General features: G+C 35.8%; 2 protein-coding genes and 1 non-coding gene across 24 annotated transcripts in view; 2 read left to right on the top strand and 1 right to left on the bottom strand.

Annotated features, from left to right (window-relative positions):
• LOC106166507 (thioredoxin domain-containing protein 6) overlaps positions 1 to 15,398 on the top strand; it is a 24,710-nt gene extending 9,312 nt beyond the window's left edge. For 2 of the 22 annotated variants that reach the window (XM_087005357.1, XM_087005356.1), the window contains exons 10-26: positions 258 to 332; positions 513 to 637; positions 837 to 981; positions 1,386 to 1,493; positions 1,698 to 1,846; positions 2,164 to 2,308; positions 2,516 to 2,623; positions 2,899 to 3,029; positions 6,530 to 6,580; positions 6,983 to 7,048; positions 7,653 to 7,700; positions 8,821 to 9,987; positions 10,973 to 11,056; positions 12,108 to 12,482; positions 13,520 to 13,648; positions 14,239 to 14,280; positions 14,529 to 15,398. In XM_087005357.1, the coding sequence (XP_086861483.1) occupies positions 258 to 332; positions 513 to 637; positions 837 to 981; positions 1,386 to 1,493; positions 1,698 to 1,846; positions 2,164 to 2,308; positions 2,516 to 2,623; positions 2,899 to 3,029; positions 6,530 to 6,580; positions 6,983 to 7,048; positions 7,653 to 7,700; positions 8,821 to 9,987; positions 10,973 to 11,056; positions 12,108 to 12,482; positions 13,520 to 13,648; positions 14,239 to 14,280; positions 14,529 to 14,548 (2,968 nt within the window). In that variant the 3' untranslated portion in view covers positions 14,549 to 15,398. The remainder of the gene's footprint in view (positions 1 to 257; positions 333 to 512; positions 638 to 836; positions 982 to 1,385; positions 1,494 to 1,697; positions 1,847 to 2,163; positions 2,309 to 2,515; positions 2,624 to 2,898; positions 3,030 to 6,529; positions 6,581 to 6,982; positions 7,049 to 7,652; positions 7,701 to 8,820; positions 9,988 to 10,972; positions 11,057 to 12,107; positions 12,483 to 13,519; positions 13,649 to 14,238; positions 14,281 to 14,528) is intronic. The other 20 variants (XM_087005362.1, XM_087005361.1, XM_087005358.1 and 17 more) reach the window with 20 other exon arrangements.
• On the bottom strand, positions 15,045 to 22,237 carry LOC106166508 (uncharacterized). The gene is made up of 7 exons (XM_013545092.3): positions 22,051 to 22,237; positions 20,364 to 21,939; positions 18,993 to 19,170; positions 17,660 to 17,758; positions 17,288 to 17,388; positions 16,767 to 16,871; positions 15,045 to 16,276 (listed from the first exon to the last, which is right to left on the bottom strand). Exons 1-7 carry the CDS (start codon positions 22,111 to 22,113, stop codon positions 16,173 to 16,175), a joined length of 2,226 nt encoding a protein of 741 aa, XP_013400546.2. The 5' UTR covers positions 22,114 to 22,237; the 3' UTR covers positions 15,045 to 16,172.
• LOC112041551 (U12 minor spliceosomal RNA) lies at positions 18,533 to 18,687 on the top strand. Its single transcript, XR_002886279.2, has one exon. It is a non-coding gene; the product is annotated as a U12 minor spliceosomal RNA (small nuclear RNA).

The raw sequence follows: 22,237 nt of genomic DNA, 5'->3' as shown, positions 1-22,237 counted from the left end.
GACATTAGGAAGACAGTGGAAATGACGAAGTATGAAGGATGAAAAGGCTGTTGTTGACTTTTGCTTCAAAGTGTAGTTTCCCTTACTTAACAAAGTCAGTGTAGGAAAACAGCAATATTTTACAAGATCAGACTTAATTTTACTCACAATTGATGAATTATTGTTGGAATTGCAGAATGGGATACAAGAAAAGTTATCTCATATTTTGATATTACAAAATATGATATTGATATTGATATGTTGTGATATTTTTCCAGTTTACGTGCCAAGTTTGGTTCTGAAAAATACTTCAATGCCCTCCATGGTAGTGACTCACAGGATACAGCTACAAGGTATGACATTTTTTTCTCCACGTTGTAAGTTTTATTTATCATTGGTTCTTTTCTAACAAAAATATTAAAAATGAAATTTACACTAAAAATGAGACAAGTGCATGGCCATTCCCCTAAATTTGTTTTTAATTGTAGATTAAAAACCATGTTAATTATTTTATTCGTTTTTTTTTTTTTCAGAGAACTTGCCTTTTTCTTCCCTAACTTTGTTATGCCTGGATCACCAGCTGCCAAATCTGCAGCTAAACCCCAAGTACAGAGAACACTGGCACTCATCAGGCCAGATGCTCTCACAGAACACAAAGGTAGGTGGCAGTATACAGCAAGACAAGCTAGTTAATAAAGTTCTGCAGATGAAATCATTTACTACACTGGTAGGCAGACCAGATTTTAAGGTGCTTTAGTTATAATTATACAGCTTCGCTACAATACATAAATTTTGTTTGAAACCTTTTGATATAGCTTAATATTATGCATTAACTGTGGGACATTTTCCTACTTCAGATGCCATCCTTGAAAAGATCCAAGAAGCTGGCTTCACAATTGCAATGCAAAAAGAAGTCCAACTCACAAAGGAGCAAGCAGAAGAGTTTTACAAAGAACACAAAGATCAGCCTTACTTTGAAGAGCTCACAAATAGAATGTCTTGGTAAGCCCATACATACACTTCCATTGCACATTTGGGGTAGACATTCAGATCTCATTTTGATGTGAACATTTTTACTTTCCCTGCCTGACCAAGTGTATAAAAGTTTTAGTCAAACTAAACATTAATTTTAATAACCAGTCTTTAAAAAGTTTACCAGGATTTAGGGTTTGGTACCTTTCATAACCATTTTTCATTAAAAGCAAGGCTTGTATAGATTAACATTCTGTTCCCAATTGCAGTTTTTCATTTTAAGCTACCCAAGTGCCTTTCAATATAATTTGTCTTACATGTAGTTTATTCAAGTGTACTTAAATCTTATTTGCACATTTTAAAGCTTGTGTAAAACAAAGCTAATGTATATTTTCTGATGACACATTAGCTGAATATATTTTTATTATTATTAGTGGTCCTCTGTTGGCCCTGTCCTTGGCCCGAGATGATGCAGTGGACGCGTGGAGAGGTATGCTGGGACCTAAAGAAGTGGACAAAGCCAAGGAGGAGGCCCCAGAGAGGTAGGGAGTGGGCGAAGGATGGTGCTTAAAAACAATTAGTGATTGATAGGGGTACAGGAAGTGATAGTGATTATTTCTCTTATTTACTACACTAAAAATTACAGGCTCAATGAAGATGTTTTAGCATTTGATTTAGTTTTATTATTTATTGTCACTTTCAGAAACCCACAATACTTCATGTTCTCATTGTTCAATATATTTCAGCTTGAGAGCTCAGTTTGCAGTGGAAGGTGTTGAGATAAACCCTGTACACGGTTCAGATTCTCCAACAACAGCTCAACAAGAACTAGAATACTTCTTCCCCATGCAGCAGACATTGGCTGTTGTCAAGCCAGATGCTTACAAGACTAAAGGTAACATAAAGCACTATTCACAGACTCAAGTGAATGGAAAGGGATAAAATGTGGTTTGCAGTCAAAACATTTTCTACTCAGTAGTTTCTTTATGAAATTTCTTTTGCAAAAGTCAAGATTTTTAACCCAAACATGTAAGAAAAAATTATATATCTTGTGAGTTAAAATTCTGTCAGCTTCAGACTTTATTTAAATATTACCTTAATATATGATTTAGACTCAGCAGATTAGGTAACTGGTAATCTGCATGAAGAACCAAACAGTTTATGTGCATGAACAGGTTTTTATGATTTATTTTATTATTTTTTTTTTTTTAGATGAAATAATGGAATTGATCAAGGAGGCTGGCTTCCACATAGCAGCCAGGAAAGAAACAGAACTCACTCCTGATATAGTGCAGCAGTTGTATAAAGAGCACGAGGGAAAGGAGTACTATGGAGATTTAGTAGAACATATGACTAGGTAGGAGAGAGAGAGAGAGAGAGATAGAGAGAGAATGCACAGAGAGAGAGAGAGAGAGGGAGAGAGAGGGATGGCAGGCTATAATGCACATATAATATGATGTGATGTCAGACATTAAACATAATATTAGACAGTGATTTTTGTATTTGATGAGTTTTGTAATAATAAATGATATACATATATGTATGTATTGATGTGTGATTTCAGTGGTCCAACACTGTTCATGGTGCTGTCCAAAGAGAATGCTGTGGAAGGATGGAGGGGGATCATTGGACCAACAGACCCTGCTAAAGCCAAGGAGGAGGCACCAGACTCGTAAGTTGACTTTATATAATATAAATTTTGGTACAATTTTTGCAATTATAGTAATATAAATGCCAGTGTATAACACACACACACACACACACACACACACACACACACACACACACACTCTTTTAAAAAGGGAAAATTGCTGAAATACCCAAGATGTAGTAAAATTATTATTTATTATTATAATATTGCTATGCAAGGGCTAACTTACATGGTTGTAAGCATCTAAAAGAAGAGGAAGGGAGGTAATGTAGAAATAATATAACTTATGTTTCCAGTATCCGTGCCCAGTTTGGTAGTGATGTGAAGGCCAATGCTGTCCATGGAAGTTCTGATGTGGAACATGCAAAGGAGGCCATTACAGCAATATTCGGTGACCTTGTGTTTGAAAAAGATGGTACCCTTAAAGGTTGTGCTTGCTTTTGCCTTATTTTATCCCTGAATTTGTACATTATAACTGATTTTTTGTCATGTTTGGAGCACAGAATTTATAACAATACTGCTGTGATGGTTCATATGTTTGAATTTGTTTTTTTTTATTTAAAGCTGTACATAATACCTGCAATTTTGAACCTCATAAGCATTATTGTAATAAGTGCACACAAAAGAAGAAAAATCAGTTAGAAGTATGAAGTTGAGCTGTATTTGCCGGAAAGTAGAATGGAATACAGCCACTGCCCCTGGCATCAAGAAAAGTTTGCATCCCAAAAATTTATTATATTTTGTTCTTTGCAATTGCATACAGTTGTCAGAAAGTAATAACAAGTAAATGTGGTGGAAATAAGGGAGGGTCATAAAGTCTCTGGGAAAAACTATTCAGATATAATAGTGTAATATACAAATAAATGCTGATAAATGTTTTATTTTAGTGACTATTGTATTTAAAACAATTTTGCATGATAACCCTTTACTTCTGTAGATTCTACAAAACATGATGGGAAAATGAGTACTTTCTAAAATCCAAAACACTCATAGCTTATAAAATATTTATCATACGGTGACTGGTCCATCCAAATATAGAAACTAAGTACACAATCATTGTTATAGCAAATAATCTTGCAAGATTAACAAAGTTATCACAGTATGTCTGTATACCCTACTGCTATTTTACTGTAACAGCCACAATATATTCCATGACATTTCAAACAAAAATGTGCTTTGAAAGGTACTTATTAGTCTAGTATCGGAAGCACTATAAATGTCAGTCTGGAGATTATTGCTTTAGCATTCACATAAGCTGATGATAATGAAAGTGCCTTGGCTTTTGTATTTTTGTGTTTGATAACTGTATATGGGGGGAGGGGAGTTTATATACTTTCTGCTAATTAATATCCATGAAGCTTCAATAAATGCATGTGCTGCTAACACACTGTGCTTCAAGAATGCTTCACCATAAGAATTATTGCATCATTTCAATTAGTTGCAGACAAAAGTTCGTGTTGAGTCCCCCCCCCCCACCCCTCCTTCATGAAAAACTTGATATGCATATTCAGTATATTTTCTTATAGTATTGCATTTAATAACAGTTGCTGTATTATCAGTCCATACGCTTATAAATAACTGTAGCAAGTGCTTCAGTGTAGAGCCCTCTAAAAACCCAGACAGGTTGTTTTCCCAGCAAAGATTGATTCTGCATTTTGTAGGCCATATATGTGTTTACCCTGCAGAGTCTGCTATGTTCATGTATTTGATAATATTCAATACCCTTAGAGCAGCTTTATTTCCCAGATCCTGAACAGAAATGATCCTGCATTATGTAGGTATATACTGCTTTCTTCATGTTGGCTTCTTAAAGTGCCTCAGTGGGCACAACACAGTACTTCATAGTGTGTTCTATACTTCCTATGTATAACAAACTGTAAACTGTCAATTTTTTTAATCAATGAGTAAAAAAAACTGTGGTATAATAGAGTACATTGCAACAGTTAAAACTTTCAGTCAACTCAAGGGCAACAACTTTTCACGTGATTAGTGAGCATGCTGTTTGTTCTGATGCCATGTGGGGAATTTGGGGATTTTCTATCTATGTTTACTATGCTTTGCTGCTTTACTACTAACCTGTCACCCAATAGCTTTAATTATAAGACCATCACTGACTAGTATCATCTGAAGAAAAATTGACGGTCTGTATGTCACTTACAAAATGTCAGCTTGATATTCAGCACTCTGGTGAAGTTGAGCTGGAAGTTTAAGATTTGGGCAATTTCTGTTAATTCCAAATATTATATGATTGTTAAACTCTTGGGACAAAATGCTGTGCAATTAATTGCCCAATGTCAATTTCATGATATGTTAAGCAATCTCAAAACTGATAAACAAAAAAAAAATGATACAAAAAGGCCAGTTTTCCTCATGATACTAGACTGTGATCAGGGACAATAAATGATAACATGCTTGCTTCTCTAAGTTTGCTTTTTGCACGCACCATGAAATTATATCATTATTTAGTGCCACCTTCATATCTGCTTTCTGTTCTCTGTTATTTATTATTTTGTTGATACAGTGAGGCAGCTATTTGTGCAAATTAAATACATTGCTGCTGCTGCATTTTGTTGCAAAGTGTTTGGGATGTTTTCTATGTGTGTAGTAGAGAGAGTTAGTGCTTTGTTGTGAGACAAGCTTACCTGGCTTATTTTGAACATGTCATGGCTTATCACTGATTGACAGTCGGTTCAAAAGTTCCAAGTGTAAGTAGCATAAGCAAGCAAAGGACAGAGAAGAATGCACAGACAAAAATAAAATGGTTTATGAAAAGAACAGATGTAAAAAAAAAAAAAAAAAATCAAACTGATTACAAGGTAAAAGATTGTTGAAGTAGAAAGATTTTTTTTAATGTGTCTGAAATTGCAGAGTTGTCAAGGAATCAACATGTATCTTCTCTGTGTTCGCCACAGCTTCAGAGCTGAAAAGACCTGGGCCAGCTTCTTCATTTTCAACATTTTTGATACATGCCCGCTTGTTGCTTCTTAATTCCGGCAGCATTTGATTGAAGCTCACCACACCTGTATCATAAATGTTACATAGAATATTAAATTGAATTTTGCCACTGGTGCTTTTATGAAAAACCACAAAATCCAGATGACTCAGTGCACCTTTATGAGAGACATGATAAACCTGATGGTTTGAAAATGAAATAGTTGGAACAGGTCAGACTTAAAGCTCAGGCTATTCTGTCCAAAAGAAATTAGTGCTTTATAGTAACAGACATGTGAGTGAAGCACACACTAAGGTGAAGCATGCTTTGGAAAAGTGAAAAACCTATGTAAGGTTATGTATCTTAGGTTTAGAAAAATGTCCATTTACGTATGGAACATATATATTGAGTTGCAGATGCGAAGCTATGCCTATTATGATATTCAAACTTGTGCTCTGTTAGCTATATAGCATGGGTATTCAAAATGTTTGACAGTTACTTGCTCTACTAGTACATAATCAGGAGAGCCATATTCTTTCAGCTAAATTAATAGCTAAGGGTAGCTTTTCTCACACCAAAGTGCGTTGATAATATCAATATCAACTTTTTAAAATATGTCCCTGAGGTCTTGAATATATTATTTAACAGTTATACTTGATGGTTGTATTTTTAGTTTAAATGATTCCAAATAATATTTAAGTAATTATGTTATGATTTAAATTTTATTTGTAATAATCCTGGAAAAAATTGATATTATTCCAAACTGTTAAAATTTTAGCTCAAAGTTAATGACTAGACATCATGATGATTTATGTATACTTCAGCCACATTTTTAACATTTGAACACTCTTACAATTTCATTTTACTCAAACATATCTACAATTATCCCATAATGATATTACATGTTAAATACATGTTCCCCAGTTTGAAAAGCAATCATATCACCAAAATGAATAGGGCTTTATTTTGACTTTGTGAAATTTTTGTTTTGCTAGGTGAGGAAATACCATTAGAAGGTGAAGAAGAGGCATCGGGACAAGAGAAAGGTGAGGCTTCCAAGGATGAAGATTTCACAAAGTGTTTTATTCATTTGATTTAACTTTAACTTGAAAAGGCAACAGGACAAGAGTACTATGATAAAATATGCCAAAAGAAATAGATTAATGATATTATTTCCTTCTTTACCACATGGATCTGTTTTTTTTTTTTTTTTTTTTTACATTTTCCAAGAATTTTCCTCATTTTTCTTTTTGGTAGCTTAAGTAACAATATAAATGTTTAGGAACTTAGTAAATAGATTAACCCCCGGGACAGTAATTTAAAGTGAACAGTTTCTGGATAATAATGATTTTTAAATGGGTGATAAAAAGTGATCTTGGGTGCCTTTAAAGGCTCAAATTAGTTGTATGTTGGCCACTTATGGTAATGTAAGCTTGTCTGAATTTTAGCAGCAGAAGAAGGGGCCCCAGCTGCAGAAGAGGGAGAAGCCAAACCTGCAGAGGAATCTGGGGAAGGTAGGTTGAGAGTAGAATAATGTCATGTGGTCAACTCAAATATCTAGGATATGAATTGTCTGTCCATTAGTCAATATCTCTCCTCTGAATGCAGTGTATCTGCCCAAAGCCAAATATCCCAACAAAGAGTTCATCTCTGCTCTGCTAAGAGTTCACATTTTTCTCAAGATTGCTGTTTATGTTTCCAGTATGGAGAGCACAATGGTATTTTTTTCATGTCGAATTTTGGAACTCGGAATACAATCTGATTGAGATATGAAATGTCTTTACTTCTCTTTAGACCACAGGTTTTCAACAAAAATGATCCCCTATGCTGAGATTGATTTCAGATTTCTGGCTTCCAGGGAGATGTGACAGTGATATTATTTTGATCCCTTTCCTTTTGATGAGATGAGATGAGGGAGATTTTAGCATTTAATTGTATACTTTATTATAAAGGGTATATAACAATTTGGTAGTTAATAAAGTGATGACCAACTGTGCAAAGTACAAGAAAATCATCAACAATGTCTAGGTTATTAAAAAAAACTAACAATCCATCAATTTTTGATGATCAAGAAAAAACACTGAGACAGTCAATATTAAAATTATGTCATTTTAACAGCAGGACCAGACACCGAGGCAGAGTATGACAGTGATGTGTTTGATACAGGCTAGTAGATATATACATGTTCTGTGCATCCTTCCCCAAGTCAATGTGTACTATACACCAGCACATCATTGCTTCCTCACTATACAATGTTTCCCAGTCAAGAACCCTGAGTGTCAGGTGATAATGGGTGAAAACAGCAGTATGCTTGCATGGTCTAAATTATTTCTTGTCTCTGACACCCAGGGTGCAAATGGAATAATTAGTTCCAAAATTTAACTGAATTATCATTGATGTTGACTGTAACTTATACTACTTGTTCAATGCTTATTACAGTGATCAAGAATTGCATGTTTTTGTTTACAGTGAATATAATGTATCATCATATGCGCAGCAAGTGAAGCTTTAGTAACGGCCTGTTTACTATGAAATACTGGTGTTGCAGTATGTGATCAAGTCTCAGTGCAGTAATATGAATGTGTTAATATGATTACCAGACTGAGTATTTTCACAAATGCCTCATCTGATATTAACAATACAGCAATAACATCCTATGCATGCAAGTGACTGTATGGTTGTCTTGTGCTAATATACTGTATTTGCTCCATATATATTTATAATAGCACCTCTCAGATGGCTATGTCAGGCAAATTTTCTCAGTGATGTGGTGTTTTTTAATACGGCTACTCATCAAAAAGACACACACACACACACACACACACACACACAGTAATCCAACTGAGTAAAATACTATATACTAATTTTCTTGGGATTGCCTTGACACTGTCAATAAATGTGTAGTACATGTTGAAACAGTAGTCCCTAGATATGTGTTCTTGATTTTTCATTTAGAGAAATGTGCTTTATGTGTCTTCTTTTGGAAGCATTTGTGTTGTTGCTCATTTGATCATTGCTTGTATTGTCATACTTATTTTATTATTGATATAATATATCCAGTCTATGGTAACATTAGCATGGTAACTCATTACAGTAGAAAATTATGATTTGCAGTAGTTTTAGCCTGTTAGTATTTTTCTGGTAATATTTCATTAAGATGCCTAACTAGAATGTTGTCTTAATTTTTGCTATGAAAACTTGAGTTCTCTTGTATGGATTTTGTTAGAAGATATTAATTTAGTTGTATTTATAATTTGTTTTTACTAATTGTGCTGTTGACTTCTAGATGAAGATAGTCCTGTGCCCCCTACTACTGAAGAGCATCTTGTTCCAGCTGCTACAGAAGAGAGTAGTATTGGGGTCAGTCAAAGGTCTGAGGTCAAATCCCCTGATAAGGTGGCTGAAAATGAAAGTGAAACTGAAATTGATCACAAGGTGGGGGGACCTGCAACTACATCAGAAAATGGGGAGCAAGAGTATGATAATGATTTTGAAGCTGATGGAAATGAGTCTGTTAAGAATGAATCTGAGGAAAACAAAACTGATGCAGATACTGGTTTAAAAGAAGCTGAAAATAGCAAAGATAGTACTGGGGCTGGGAAAAGTGAAAATGAAACATCATCTGACCAGATAGAATCTCAAACTAACCTTGATAATGATGAGCCCCTAGTTAAGGAAACTGAAACTGGTTCAGGCAAAGTGGAGGTTGATAAAACTGAGAATGATAATCAATCTGAGGAAATTGAAAGTGCTGCTGAACAGAAAGAATTTGATAAAACAAGTGGGTCTGGGGAAAATGATACAACTACTAGCTTAGCTGTTAAAGATGGTCATGATAGCGAGGAGGTTACAGGTTCTGAGCAGAAAGAGAGCAAAACTGTTGAAGAAACTGCTAAGCTTAAGGAAAATGAAAGTGAAACTGGTTCAGTAAAGATAGAGAGTAACAATGAAGGGGAAGGGAATGGGTCTGATGGGTACAAATCTGAAACTATACTGAAAAGAGATGAGGTTAGTGAGGAAATAGGTAAATCTGAGGTGAGTGGATCTGATTCTACAGACAGAGGAGATAAAGCTAGCAAAGAGGCAGATGGGTCTGGGGGAAGTGAAGCTGAAACTACTTCTGTCCAAAAAGAAAAAGAAGTTAGTGGCAGGGTATCAGTATCTGAGGGGGGTGAAAGTGCTCAAAAAGAAGATAAAATTGATAACGAGATAGAGGAATCTAGCGGTGAAAAGGAAAATCAGTCTAAAGGTACTCCTGTTGATTCCCCAAATCCTGAGACCAAAGATGATAATAAAAACAGTGGGGATAATACTAACAGCAATGAACCAGGGAATGAAGGGAATCTTCCTGATGGAGGAGCTGACTCTCAGACCATTGTTTCCCCATCTACTACTCAAAGTGAACATGATGCTGAGCTGAGAGAGAATGTCGGTGCTGAGGCTGGCACTGAAGGCTAGTACTAACATTGTGACCCCCCTCCCCCCCACACCTTTCCCTCGTCCACCCTCCATCCTTTTTCATATGTGAAATGTACTTAAAATTTCCTTCACTGAGGGCAAAACTAAAAAATATTAATATAACTTGGATATGAATATGTCTCTCTTAATGTAACGTGGATCCCAAAATTATATAAAATATTATGAATGAAATGTGTTGAAGCTCTGATGTTAAAAAATCTTTATCAAATGAAATGAATTTTGAAATTTCATTTTATTTTTCACTTTTTGCCATCACTGAAAGAATTTTGTCCAGGAGATAGTTACAAACTGCACCTTGAATTTGTTGGGAACTCCTCTTTGTTATCAGTGTCAATATGAATTTTTGAACAGCTATTAAAAACCCACAAGTGCACTGTCCTCCCTAATCCCCAGTACTTAGCATTCATCTAAATCCCAGGTACTTATTAGTATTGATTTTTAATCCCAGGTTCTTAGCATTAATTTACTAACCTTTGACAACCTTATCTTGCATGTATATGGCAGATCCTTGTTCAAGTTTGCTGCTATTAAAGATGTTTTTTCTTTCAGGAGCTTCATTTAGTTTTCCCTTTGGATCCATTATTACCAATGCATGCATGTTTTTCTCCATTTAACATTTTTAGTGGTGAAGGTTATTTTTCCCCAAATATTACATATATATATGACTTTATATGACATCTTTGTTTTTATCCTGGAAGTGTGCCACATCAAGTTTATTCCAGCCTTTATGACTGCCATATTTGAGGAAGATTATTCAAGAAATAACTGCCTTATTATCTAATTTAGAATATGATACATGAAATCAAAATGATAGTGTTGCAATCCATAAATCTATAATTTAAATCTGATGAGTTATATACCTATGGAAGCAGTAAGTTACTGTGTGAATGGAGCCATTCATAAGCATAATGTTAAGTAGATTCTGAGGGAAATAAAAATATATGTTTGGCCATATTCAGACAGCAACACAGAGCAGTCTAACACTGAGCAGCCAGAGGAAAAGCCTCGCTCTTCAAATGAGGAAGAAGAAAAAGAGACCGAAGGCTAGTACTGCAGTGAAGTAGAAAAATGCTTAAACCCTCCACTGCAAAATCCCATAATATACTATTAGAATCCTTCAGAATCTGTCACAGATTTTTGACTGGCTAATTGTTTCAGACCTGTCTTCTTTTTAAATATGTTTTCTATGGGTTACACATTTAGCCATATAAGGAGTTTTCCCTTTTTTCTTCCACTGGCTTTAGATTGGCAGGCAGTTAAAAAAAAATCTAATAATGAGCTACAGCGACTTTGAGTCCCTTGATTTCTTTTATCAGACTTTCAATGTAGCTTGGTAGTTTGTTGAACTTCTCAGCATCAGTTCTGTCTTATTGAATAGAAATCAACCAAATTGCAATTTAAAAACTCTCTAGTTTTGTCCCAAATTGTATGGCATATTATCTTGTCTTTATTTCTTATCATCCATTTTTATATTCTGCACAGTGAAATGCCACCATTCCTTTCTATCAGTTATGAAATTTCATTTAGCAATATATAGACACATATATGTCTGAAGGCTGCTAGCAACAGATGCTTCCTGAACACCTTTTAAAAACTATTTCAAAGTAATATTTGTATATGTTCCTACTCTTACTCTTAATTGGAATCCTATTCTGAATACCTTTTATTATGTAGTAATTACAAAGTGATATTTGTACACATATGCTTCTTATTGTTATACTAAACTTAAATAATTAATATGACATTAAATTACTTTATCATTTTCGGTGGGTGTTGATTAATTTATTTGCATTTTGCCTGAGATGCGAAAGCTGTTAACACATGGTGTAACTAGATATAGACACTACTGTGAGATACAGAATAGTCTGCTTATTCACATAACATTGTATCATGTATTGAAACCAGGTGCCTCCTTTTATAAAAAAATTCCCTTATTCAAATGTTTCAAACTTCACAGACAGCTCCAATATTGCTGTTTAAAAACATTTGTAATATTGTCATCACATACCATCATGTAGTTGTAGTTGTTGTTTTAGCAATAGTAGGAATAGTTGTGGTGTACATTAAAGATCACCCCTAATATTTTTCCAACAGGAGAGCAAGCACCAGCAGAGGGAGGTGAAGAACAGGCACCAGCAGAGGGTGATCATTCTGCAGAAGGCGGGGAACAAGCCCCTGCTGAGGACTCTGAACAAAAGCCTGCAGAAGGTGAGGAACAGGCACCTGCAGAAGGCGAGGAACAGGCACCTGCAGCAGAGGAGCAGGCACCTGCAGAAGGCGAGGAACAGGCACCAGCTGCAGAGGAGCAGGCACCAGCAACTGAGGAACAGGCACCTGCAGCAGAAGAGCAGGCACCTGCTTCAGAGGAGCAGGCACCCGCAGCAGAGGAGCAGGCACCTGCTTCAGAGGAGCAGGCACCTGCAGAAGAAACAGAAACACCTTCCACAGAGGCAACTGAAACACCGGCAGGTGAGACAATTGCTCAGGGGAAGTAAAATGCTTCCCATCTGTTCCGGATTTTTGCATCTTTTTTTTTTGCTGGCCTAACTTGCATGCTTAGATGTGTAGCATATTTCAGCTCATTTTTGTCCGTGTTTAATTTGGCAAATCTATCAATTATTGTTATAACATGTTTTTTGATGATTAAAAATGTAGTTGTTCTCTTGGTAATAGCTTGAATGGTAAACCAATCCTTTTCCATCAAATATTGTCTGCTAACAGTTAGGCTGCATCTGTCAAAATGATGACAAAGGGGAGGGGGTGGGGTCACATAAATCACAACTTTTTTCTGTGATATTGTTTGACTGTACGTGTAAGCAGATGGAATATTGGCTAGTGAGGTGCCAGTTTATTTCTCAAGCTTTTGACAAAAGAATCTCTACTGAAACTACATAGCTGAATCAGATGAAACTTTCCAACATAATAAGTTGTTTGTTTTGTCATAGCTTTGAGAACATTTAATTTTCTCAGTATTGGATTCTTTGTTGTATGATTGTGTATTTGTATGTTCAATGTGGCTCTGCTTAGATTTGTGTTAATTGCTGATATTTTGAACTTGTGTTAATTTTACATTTGTTTTTGCTGGCAGCATTCTTTAACAAATTGGTGTTTGAATTTCCAAATATAAAAGAATTATAGCAATCAGAAATTTTGATTGATATTTGGTAAAAAGTTAATAATTTCTTGGAAATTCTCACATTCAATTGTATACACGAGAGCAGCACAAGTGAAACTGAAAAAAAAAAAAATCCCACAAATGAAATGAATTTAAAAATATGGTTTGTCAGAAAACAATTCTGCATACATATATCTGCATTATGTGCATTCTTGTAACTTTGAGTGAAAAGTAGAAATATAAAACACTGTATCCTAATTAAATGTACAAAATACATTAGCGAGTTTTACAATTTTCTTTTGGCAAAAATTGTAAATGTTTGTGATGTGTGTCACCTGTGCTGCTGAGGCTTTGCTAATATGTGTCATTGTGTGCTGTGTAACTACTATAGGCGAGACAGAGAAAGAGACACCTGCTGCTGATGCAGGTGATGAATCTCAGCAAGAGGCTGTGACTCCCGCTGTTGCTGCCTCAGATGAAGCGGCTGCGGACAAGCCAGGTAGCAGACAAAATCTGAAGAGTAATCTGTCTTTTTGAAATTTTGTTTTTCTATAAATTTTGCATTTTGGATCATGTCTCATCTTTTTTATGCATTTTTCTTTGGTGTCGATTGAATATCCAAAAAACAAATTTAATCATACCAAAATTATCAAATCATTACCCTCTCGCGTTTTCAAGGTCTCATCAATAATTTTCTGTGAAAAACTTAAAACTTATATGCATGCAATGATTACTGTATAGGTACTTAAATAGTAATAATGAATAGCATTGCATATTGTTTCAACGCAGATACACATTTCCCTCTTTGTTTTAAAGGGTATAATATTTAATTTAGTATCTTGCTAGGATCCAAAGGATCCTAGTATCTTGTAAGTAAGAAATTTTAAAGATGATATTAGAAATGCCCATGTTTTTGTACGTATGTACTGCAGATATTTTCTTTCAAAAATAAACATTGGGTGCTATGTAACTGTTTTACTCTCTTATTGAAAAGAATAATCAATGTTTCAGAATCCTTGAATCAATTACTTTGAAAACCATAGTGACTTTATTTTATATTTAAATGTGTACCATGTTGAATTCTAAAAAAAAAATATTATTTCTGTTCAGCGGAGTCAGCAACACCTGCAGCAGAAGAGAAGAAAGAGGAAGGTATGCAGCTGAATATTAGCTAGTTAATTGCTTTGCCTGATTGAGTAGCCTGTACAACACAAAAAATCAGCGTAGCGTTATTATTGAAATAAATTACAACTCAGAACCCAAATTATTTGCAGGACTCAGTATTTCATTTTTGTTTTTAGATTATTAATGTATTTTATTCATTCTATTTTATTTTGCCTACAAGTGGGTTGCACTTTGAAGCAATTTGTTCTGATTAAAAATTTCATTCATACTTGTAGGTGAAGCTCCAAAAGAATGAGACATCTAGCAAGAGAATGACCAAAAGAGGGCACCACCACCACAGCCCATTTTGACACTTGTTTACAGTGTTTGAATGCCGTCCTATTGGAATAATCTTAAAGTAACAAATGAAAATTTTACATTTCCATTGGAAATAATAAGTGCATCAAGGAAATTGTTCATATAAAAAAATACCACCAGCGACAGTCTCCCATGTTGCTAAATGTTAGAACATTTTTACTTTGCCTCTGAAAATGACTTCCGTGTTTCCAAGAAGAGACATTACATGAAACTGACCATAGTACAGAAGCAGGATTGAAAATCAGGCAGCAATGCAGAGTGATGAAAACACTTATAAAACAAGAAACTAAACAAACCCCTCTAGACAATTTGTACAAGATTGGTTTGTCTTCTCAGTTATTATTTAAGTAAAAACACTGATGTCCTTATCGCCAGAAGGCCATAAGAAAAAAAAAAACTCTGTGATAGGTATTTTGAATTGTCAATTCCATCCATATTTCTACAATCATTTTCTTTATTGACTTGCAACACATTTAACTTTTAGTATTTATGTTTTACAGTAATAAAAGTAATATGAAAGAAATGTGTTACCAACTTCAAAACTCTGCTGCAACATATCAATTTATAAACATTTTCTTCATGTAACATTTTGATTTCCCATTATCATGTACAATATTTAGTATCTTTCTCAACTCTACTTACTATAGACATTTAAAATTTTCAAAATATTTACAAACACTTCCTGGAATTATCTTATGTTTTTCAATGATTCTCAGCAATACACTGTTGAGTAAATCATCATAAATTATCTACATTTCACATGACATACTGCATTTAGATGCAAATAACTTTAAAAAAAAAAAAAAAAAACACAATAATAATAATAGTAATAATACTAACTCTCTTGTAGAGTAGAATACAAAGATATTACAAAAACAACACTGGTCCAGCAACTTAAATATTATTGTAATGTTGAAAAAGAAGGACTAGAAAAAGTATGTAAGTTTCGACTACGCACATTTCCAAAATCGTCACCAGAGCTGTAAACAAAATGAGAGAATCTTGTTACAAACTTTAATGTGTACACAACAGCTGGTGCCTTCTTTACTAGCTATTACCATATAAAAAGCTTCACATACCCTCAACTGAGTAACAATTTATTAAAAATAATGTCATGGTTGTAAATTTATCATAAATTGAAAAAGGAAAAATCTTTTTCATCCTCTTTCCTCAAACCCCCTTTCAGCAAAATGCTAACCTTAACACTGTGCATTTAATAGTTCAAGAGAAAGACCTGCCTCTTTTAAAATGCACGTAAAATATAATTATTCCTCTTTAACTGTTAAGAATACATATTTTAAACATTATTGTTATTATAATTACTGTGTAAGTGCCAGCACCTGGTACAAGCCAAGGAGTTTAACCAATGCAGCAAACTGCACTCACTGATCTCTGCAAGATTTCAAAGCATGTGTTAACAAAGCACCGAATACATTTTCCGTGTTCATTTTTTTTGAGAACCGGAAACCAGTGTAAGAGAAGTGTAGTTTGGACACACCGGGTTAACCCATCTTTTCCCTTGTCTTCTCAAATTTCTGACCCATAAACAAAACCTTGGGGACTTAGTCGGACCCTGGTAGTGAGGAGTCTGACACGTTAAGATTTGGTGCCTCAGTTTCTCCCGCTGCAAAAGCTTCGATGTCCAGACTGTTATCATCTTCAACATCTAGAATAAAGGAAAAAAAATGTCATCAATGTATGGAAAATGATCACATGTGATAGATCTACTGAACAGTCAAACTTGCCGATGTCTTATTTTGGCCATGAATTGAACAGACAGGATTGTTTACACATTTGCTCATGAAACAGAATTTTCAGATATTTTGCTAAACCAAAATAACCAATATGAAAGTCAACGTAAATGTGTTTACATATAATTTGTTGTACATGTTAAATAAGGAAATGTAAATGTCTTCCCAAGAAACAATCTTTGGTAAAAACAAGAAACTGAAAATCGTGAAAAAGTAGCTTGCAATTTCTCATAGCATTTAGACCACATGGAAAAAAACAAAATAAAGACTGAAAACCCTGAAATCAGACATAATCATGAAAACTTTCACCCATGAAAAAAGCAACGAATTCTTTGGACAAGAAAGTCCATACATTACTGTGAAGTAATTAATTTTTTTTCAATATATAAAGACTAATACCCTCACCTGGTTTCTGTGCTGACTTTGTCTGGTGTGTCTTGATATGCTTGGACAGATGGTCACTTCGCATGAATCTCTTGGAACACTGTGGACACACAAACCTCTTTTCTCCTACAGAGACCAATTAATTTAAAGTTTATATAATGATTTGAATAATGTCCATTTAAATTTTTTTTCTTCATTTATTTTTCTTTCTTTCTTTTCTCGTGTGTCTGTTTTTTTACTGCAAACAGCAAAATTCCATTTTTTTTTATTTTTCAAAGATGTAATTGTGCAAGTGTCTGCCCTATCTCTGACACACATGCACTCAAGCAGCATGCACACAAGCACACACACATGAAGTCCACAAGGACACCTCTGGCACCACCCCAAATGACAGCAAAGTTTTTGTAAGTTTGTTCACTTACTGATCATTTCTGCTTTCAACCAATAGATTCTTACATTTTGATGGCTCAATGGAGGGCCAGTAGGCTAAAGAATTTTGACATAGGCAGCATGTGCATGAACACACGTATATATATATCTACCTGTGTGTGTCCTCCTATGCCTCTGCAGTTCATCTGACCGTGTGAATCTCTTGCCACAGAACAACCAGCTACACACAAATGGTCTCTCTCCCGAATGCCACCTGGAAATGAAAAACTCAGTAGTTCATCTAACTAAAACTGACGATAAGAACTAGCCATTACAACCCACTTCCTCAACAAGGTATAAATGCATTACCTACAATAAATACATAACACCATGAACACCTAACACCTTGCCCCCCCCCCCCTCCTCAACCCCCACCAACACCACCAAATCAGCCATATCCTTATTTGTAACATTACATACATTATCACCCCCCCCCCCCCCCCCCGCCCCCAATTAGATATGGCATTATTTCAACTGAAAATCACCTCAAGTGTGCCCTCAGGTGAGAGGTCTTGCCGTACACTTTGTTACAACCTTCAAAGTGACAAATGTGCTGCTTTTTCTTGTTGTCCCCGGTTACATTTCTGGAATATCAAAGAACAGTTTAAGAGTTAATTGAATATTGAAAATGACACAAGTTAACAATCCTCAACAGCCTTAACATGTTATAGTACCATGTTAAAAATATATGCATTAGTCATTTAGTATCTATTATATATCCATCACACAGCCTGCAATTGACTATTTTGAACACATATTATATTATCAAAAATTAGCTGCTATTAAATACAACAAGTAATTAAAATGCACTCCTTTGAAAGTTTGAATCTAATTTTTTTAATTTTCCTTGAAAGACCAGATGGAAAAATCTGTATGAAGTGTAAGCAATTATTTCCAAACACATGATAAGGGAGAAGGAACTATATAGGGTAGACAAAGGATATAATATGCTTTAATTATTCTCTTTGTTAATCTAAAACATAATATAAGTAACAGGCAATATATGTATCATTATAGAAAGTATAACAATGAGCATACAAAGTGTATGTAGCCCAAGAAATACATGTATGTCCGAAAGGGGCACCACAGTTTCTCGAGCAGTATACAATACACTGACTTACATTTCATGTTTACAAACATATCAATTTATAATCTAAGACTTACCATAATTATCATTCTTATCATAATCAAAAAACCAAAGGAATGCCGTTTTATGCAAAATAGCAAATCAAATATATCTAAACTTAATACGGGAATTTATAAGCCTCTTAAACCCAAGAAATAGTCAACCACTCCTGGTCACATTTAAAGATGGCTGCCGCCCTAAAGATAAAAATCTACCATATGCTAGAATCTTTATGCCTTAAACTAATGAGTAAGGAAAATAACGAGCCTGGTGAGAGCTAGGCTCCCTGGCTAAAGCTTCCAGGAAGAATTTCTGAGGGGGTACAGGTCGCCCCTGGGTGACCCGCCTACTTTAGCGGGATGCCCAGGTTTAGTTGTGATCTGCCCTAGCCCCTAAATACAAACAAAAGAATTGTAAACGGCCGACTCTCTCTGGTATTGTGTGACTTTAGATGTAGCTTATATCGATTCAATGAGGTACTGTTCACTGAAGCATTCAAAGCTGCCGTGTTTAATTCTTTTTTTTTTTTTTCTTTTTTTTTTTTTGAAACACAAGTGATGTAAGAAAAGGTTTTGAATTTATAGTGTCCTTAAACACTGCTTTTAGAGGCACAAAGTATTTTCTGGACACTCTTTATACACATATAAATATATACATACATTTTCTTTAAATATCGTTTTGTCTAAACTCACTTGTTATCCGTATCCTTGCAATTGGGACAAGTGCATGCAATCCTTCTGAGCCTCCTTCCTGGACTGGGCTCCATGTGAATGTTTATAGCAGACTGGGTGGGGCTGAGGGGATCTGAGGGGGCGGAGTTCATCACCTGCCATTTAATTGGTCCATTAGGGTCCTGGTCTAGGGCTTGGCCTAGAAATATTAAGAGCATGTGTCTCCTTTGTTAAATATACATATCTTTTGTGTGAAAAATGTGGATGTTATGAAAAATACTTACATATAGTCTTTCTGAAATTGCCTATCAGATTATATTCTTTTCATCTTTTTAAACAAAATAACAATGACTGGCCTTATAAATGTATTGTTGAATGACTTGGACAGACTTGTGTCTCCTTTGTTAAAATATCTGTGTATACATGTTGGAAAACGTTTGTTGATATGACATTAATGTAAAGGTCTGTGGGTTTATATATAGAGAGAAATAATTGCTACAGGGCCTAGAGATTGCATGTTTATTCTCTTTGAAATGACATGTTTGGTATCAGCGAGTGACACTATAAAAGAATAACTAGCAGCTATATTTTTCTAGACAATCAATCTGGATCTAGTCATTAACAACATTTTGATGTTGGACCTTGTCAATCAAATTTTTGCTGTATGTTTTAGCTTTATACAACTGCCTAAGGTTTATTATATATTTCCCTCTATGTTTCTTTTTTAATTTGTATTTCATATTTGTGGATTTTTATAGTTTTCCTGTGTAATTCATTCAAAATTAATCACCTGTATGTTATAACTTAGAATATATACTAATCAATATTTTTAAGAACCTCTTACTTTTCAAGAGTCACAGAAACAATTAAGTCTCACATAACAGCTATACCAACACACAGTTTTAAAATGGCACACTATGATTCTTCCTACCAGTAAAATACAATTCAGCCACATACAAAAAATCTAATTTTAATTCAATTATATTAACTCTTAAAACAAAATATTCTCTGATATCATTCTAAAAAATTATTTTCAGATAATGCAATGTGGTGTGAGAGGAATTATTTTCATAAAATAAAACTTTTTAAATATTGTGCCAGTGTATTGTGTATTAGTTTTGTTGTTCAATTTGTTGTGATTTGACAAAAGGAGATTTTTCTAATCAAATAAACATTCTCTGAGTGAGTCAAGTAAAATTCTGACAAATTTCATCTTTCAAATTGTTTAAAATTAAGTGGCTAGCAATCCTATCAAAGACTTTTTGCCCATTTTGCTTTTATCATCTATGGATCCAGTATACTTTACATAGGTATCATCATGATTTTAATTTTTGATGACACACCTGAAAATCGCAAATTATGTTTCTTTAAAAAATTACAAATCGAACTTACTCAGTATCTGAGTTCCTCCTTCACTGCCTTGGCTACTATCTCCATTGTTCATGTTCTGTATGGGCTGAACCTGTGGTGCTATTTGCGACACCTGCGCTACAGTCAGTCCAGCAGGGGTTGGTGTTGACGCTCCTGACCCCTGCATGATGGTCAGTCCACCCACTGGCTGACCAGCAGCTGTTAAAATTTGTGGCTGGTTACCAAGGGTCTGCATATTCTGTAGAGTCTGAATATTTTGCACCCCTTGCAGTCCTTGTATTTGAATACCTTGTAGGTTGTTAGTGGTGCGTATGACATTATTTGGCATGACAGCCTGTATGAAGGGCCCCTGCTGCACCAGTTGAGGCTGGCCAGACAGCTGGATGTTTGGTATAGCAAAATTCTGCAACACATTAGGAGACAAAACAGCCCCTTGAGGAGACAAAAATGTAAAAGTATTCTGAGAGTCTACTGAAGACATTGCAACAGCGTTGTTGGTCAAACTTGGCGTCGTGACAAAAGAATTTTGAAGCGATATCACGGATGTTGCTGGAGAGCAAGAACTGACAACAGTTGTCGCTGTTGATCCCGTGACTGTTGGCGTTGTCTGTGTTGCGACTACTGACAATGTTTGAGGTACAACATGAGTCGGCACGACAATATTTTGAACAGGGGCAACAGTTGGTGCTGTAGTGTGCACAGTGGCATTTTTTGTGGGTGTTGATTTTGACTTTTGTGTTGCTTTGGTTGTAGCCTGGGTAACCATGGTTGCTGCAGATGTCATTGCCACTGCTGATGTCGTGTTTGATACTGTAACCGTTGATGGTGATGGTGTGGTTGTTGATGCAGCAGATGTGGCAAACTGATAGACTGGGGTGAGCTGCATGGGAGATTGGTATGCATTCTGAACAGTCTGCACAGGGGTGTTGATTTGTATGGTCTGCAATACAGTCTGGCCATTGGCAGTAGACACCGGTATTTGAATAATCTGTGGCTGCAGTCCAACTTGCTGTAACTGTATGGGCATCTGAACTGTTTGAGCAACATTAGGGCGAACAGCAACATTAACAAGATTACCCCCAAAGTTGGTGAGTGTCATACCCCCACCTGCAGCAAAATTGGCATTCTGAAGTACATGGTTTGAGGGGGTTGTTGGAGTGGACTGAGGGCGTATGATCTGCCCAGAACCGGTGACGTATGTCTGTCCGGCCGGTACCATGGTCGGTGTTGTGGGTGTAGTGGGGATGAACAGGGCCTCTTGACCGTCCACCATGACCGTCTGTGCCTGGGGCATGAGGCTGTAGGTAAAGTTTCCTCCCCCTGTGGGAGTGGCGATCACTTGGCCAGGCTGCTGCTGAAGAAGCTGCAGGCCGCCAGTGGGGAAGGCTGTGATCTGGCCGGCCTGCTGATGCTTGGCCCCGGAGTCGACGATCTGGACGATGTTGTGGCCGGCTACTAGTTCAGTCGGGGTTCCTTGTACTTGGTTCGCTGTCCCCTGGGCCTGATTGACGGTTTGTGCACCGCCAGGGTTGCTCGCTGGAGCTCCAATCTTGCTGCATGTTGCGGCGAGTAGAGCTAAGGGGGACGGCTGGGGATCCTACAAAAGGCGGGGTTACGAAAAGGGGTGTGAATTAACGTGGAAAATGAACCACCCTCCCCCGAAATTTCATTCAAAATGCGCAATGATTACAAATATGACAATGCTCACCTGTGTGCTACTAGTAGGTACAACATACTCCTGTTGGGAACGTCGAACTGTGATCGTACTCATTGGAAAAATTCGTCCTCTTCCTTTACGAGGTCAAAATTACGGCCGATATGGGAGTGAATTTATGAGATGGAAACACACAGCTGCACATTAACCACCACCTAACAAAGACCCATTAACATATTCA

Source organism: Lingula anatina, chromosome 2 (assembly GCF_051362555.1).
Source record: "Lingula anatina isolate TDL-2025a chromosome 2, LinAna3.0, whole genome shotgun sequence".
NCBI classification, from domain to species: Eukaryota; Metazoa; Brachiopoda; class Lingulata; order Lingulida; family Lingulidae; genus Lingula; species Lingula anatina.
Note: the sequence above shows the minus strand (reverse complement) of the source record. Positions and strands in the feature narration are given on the sequence as shown.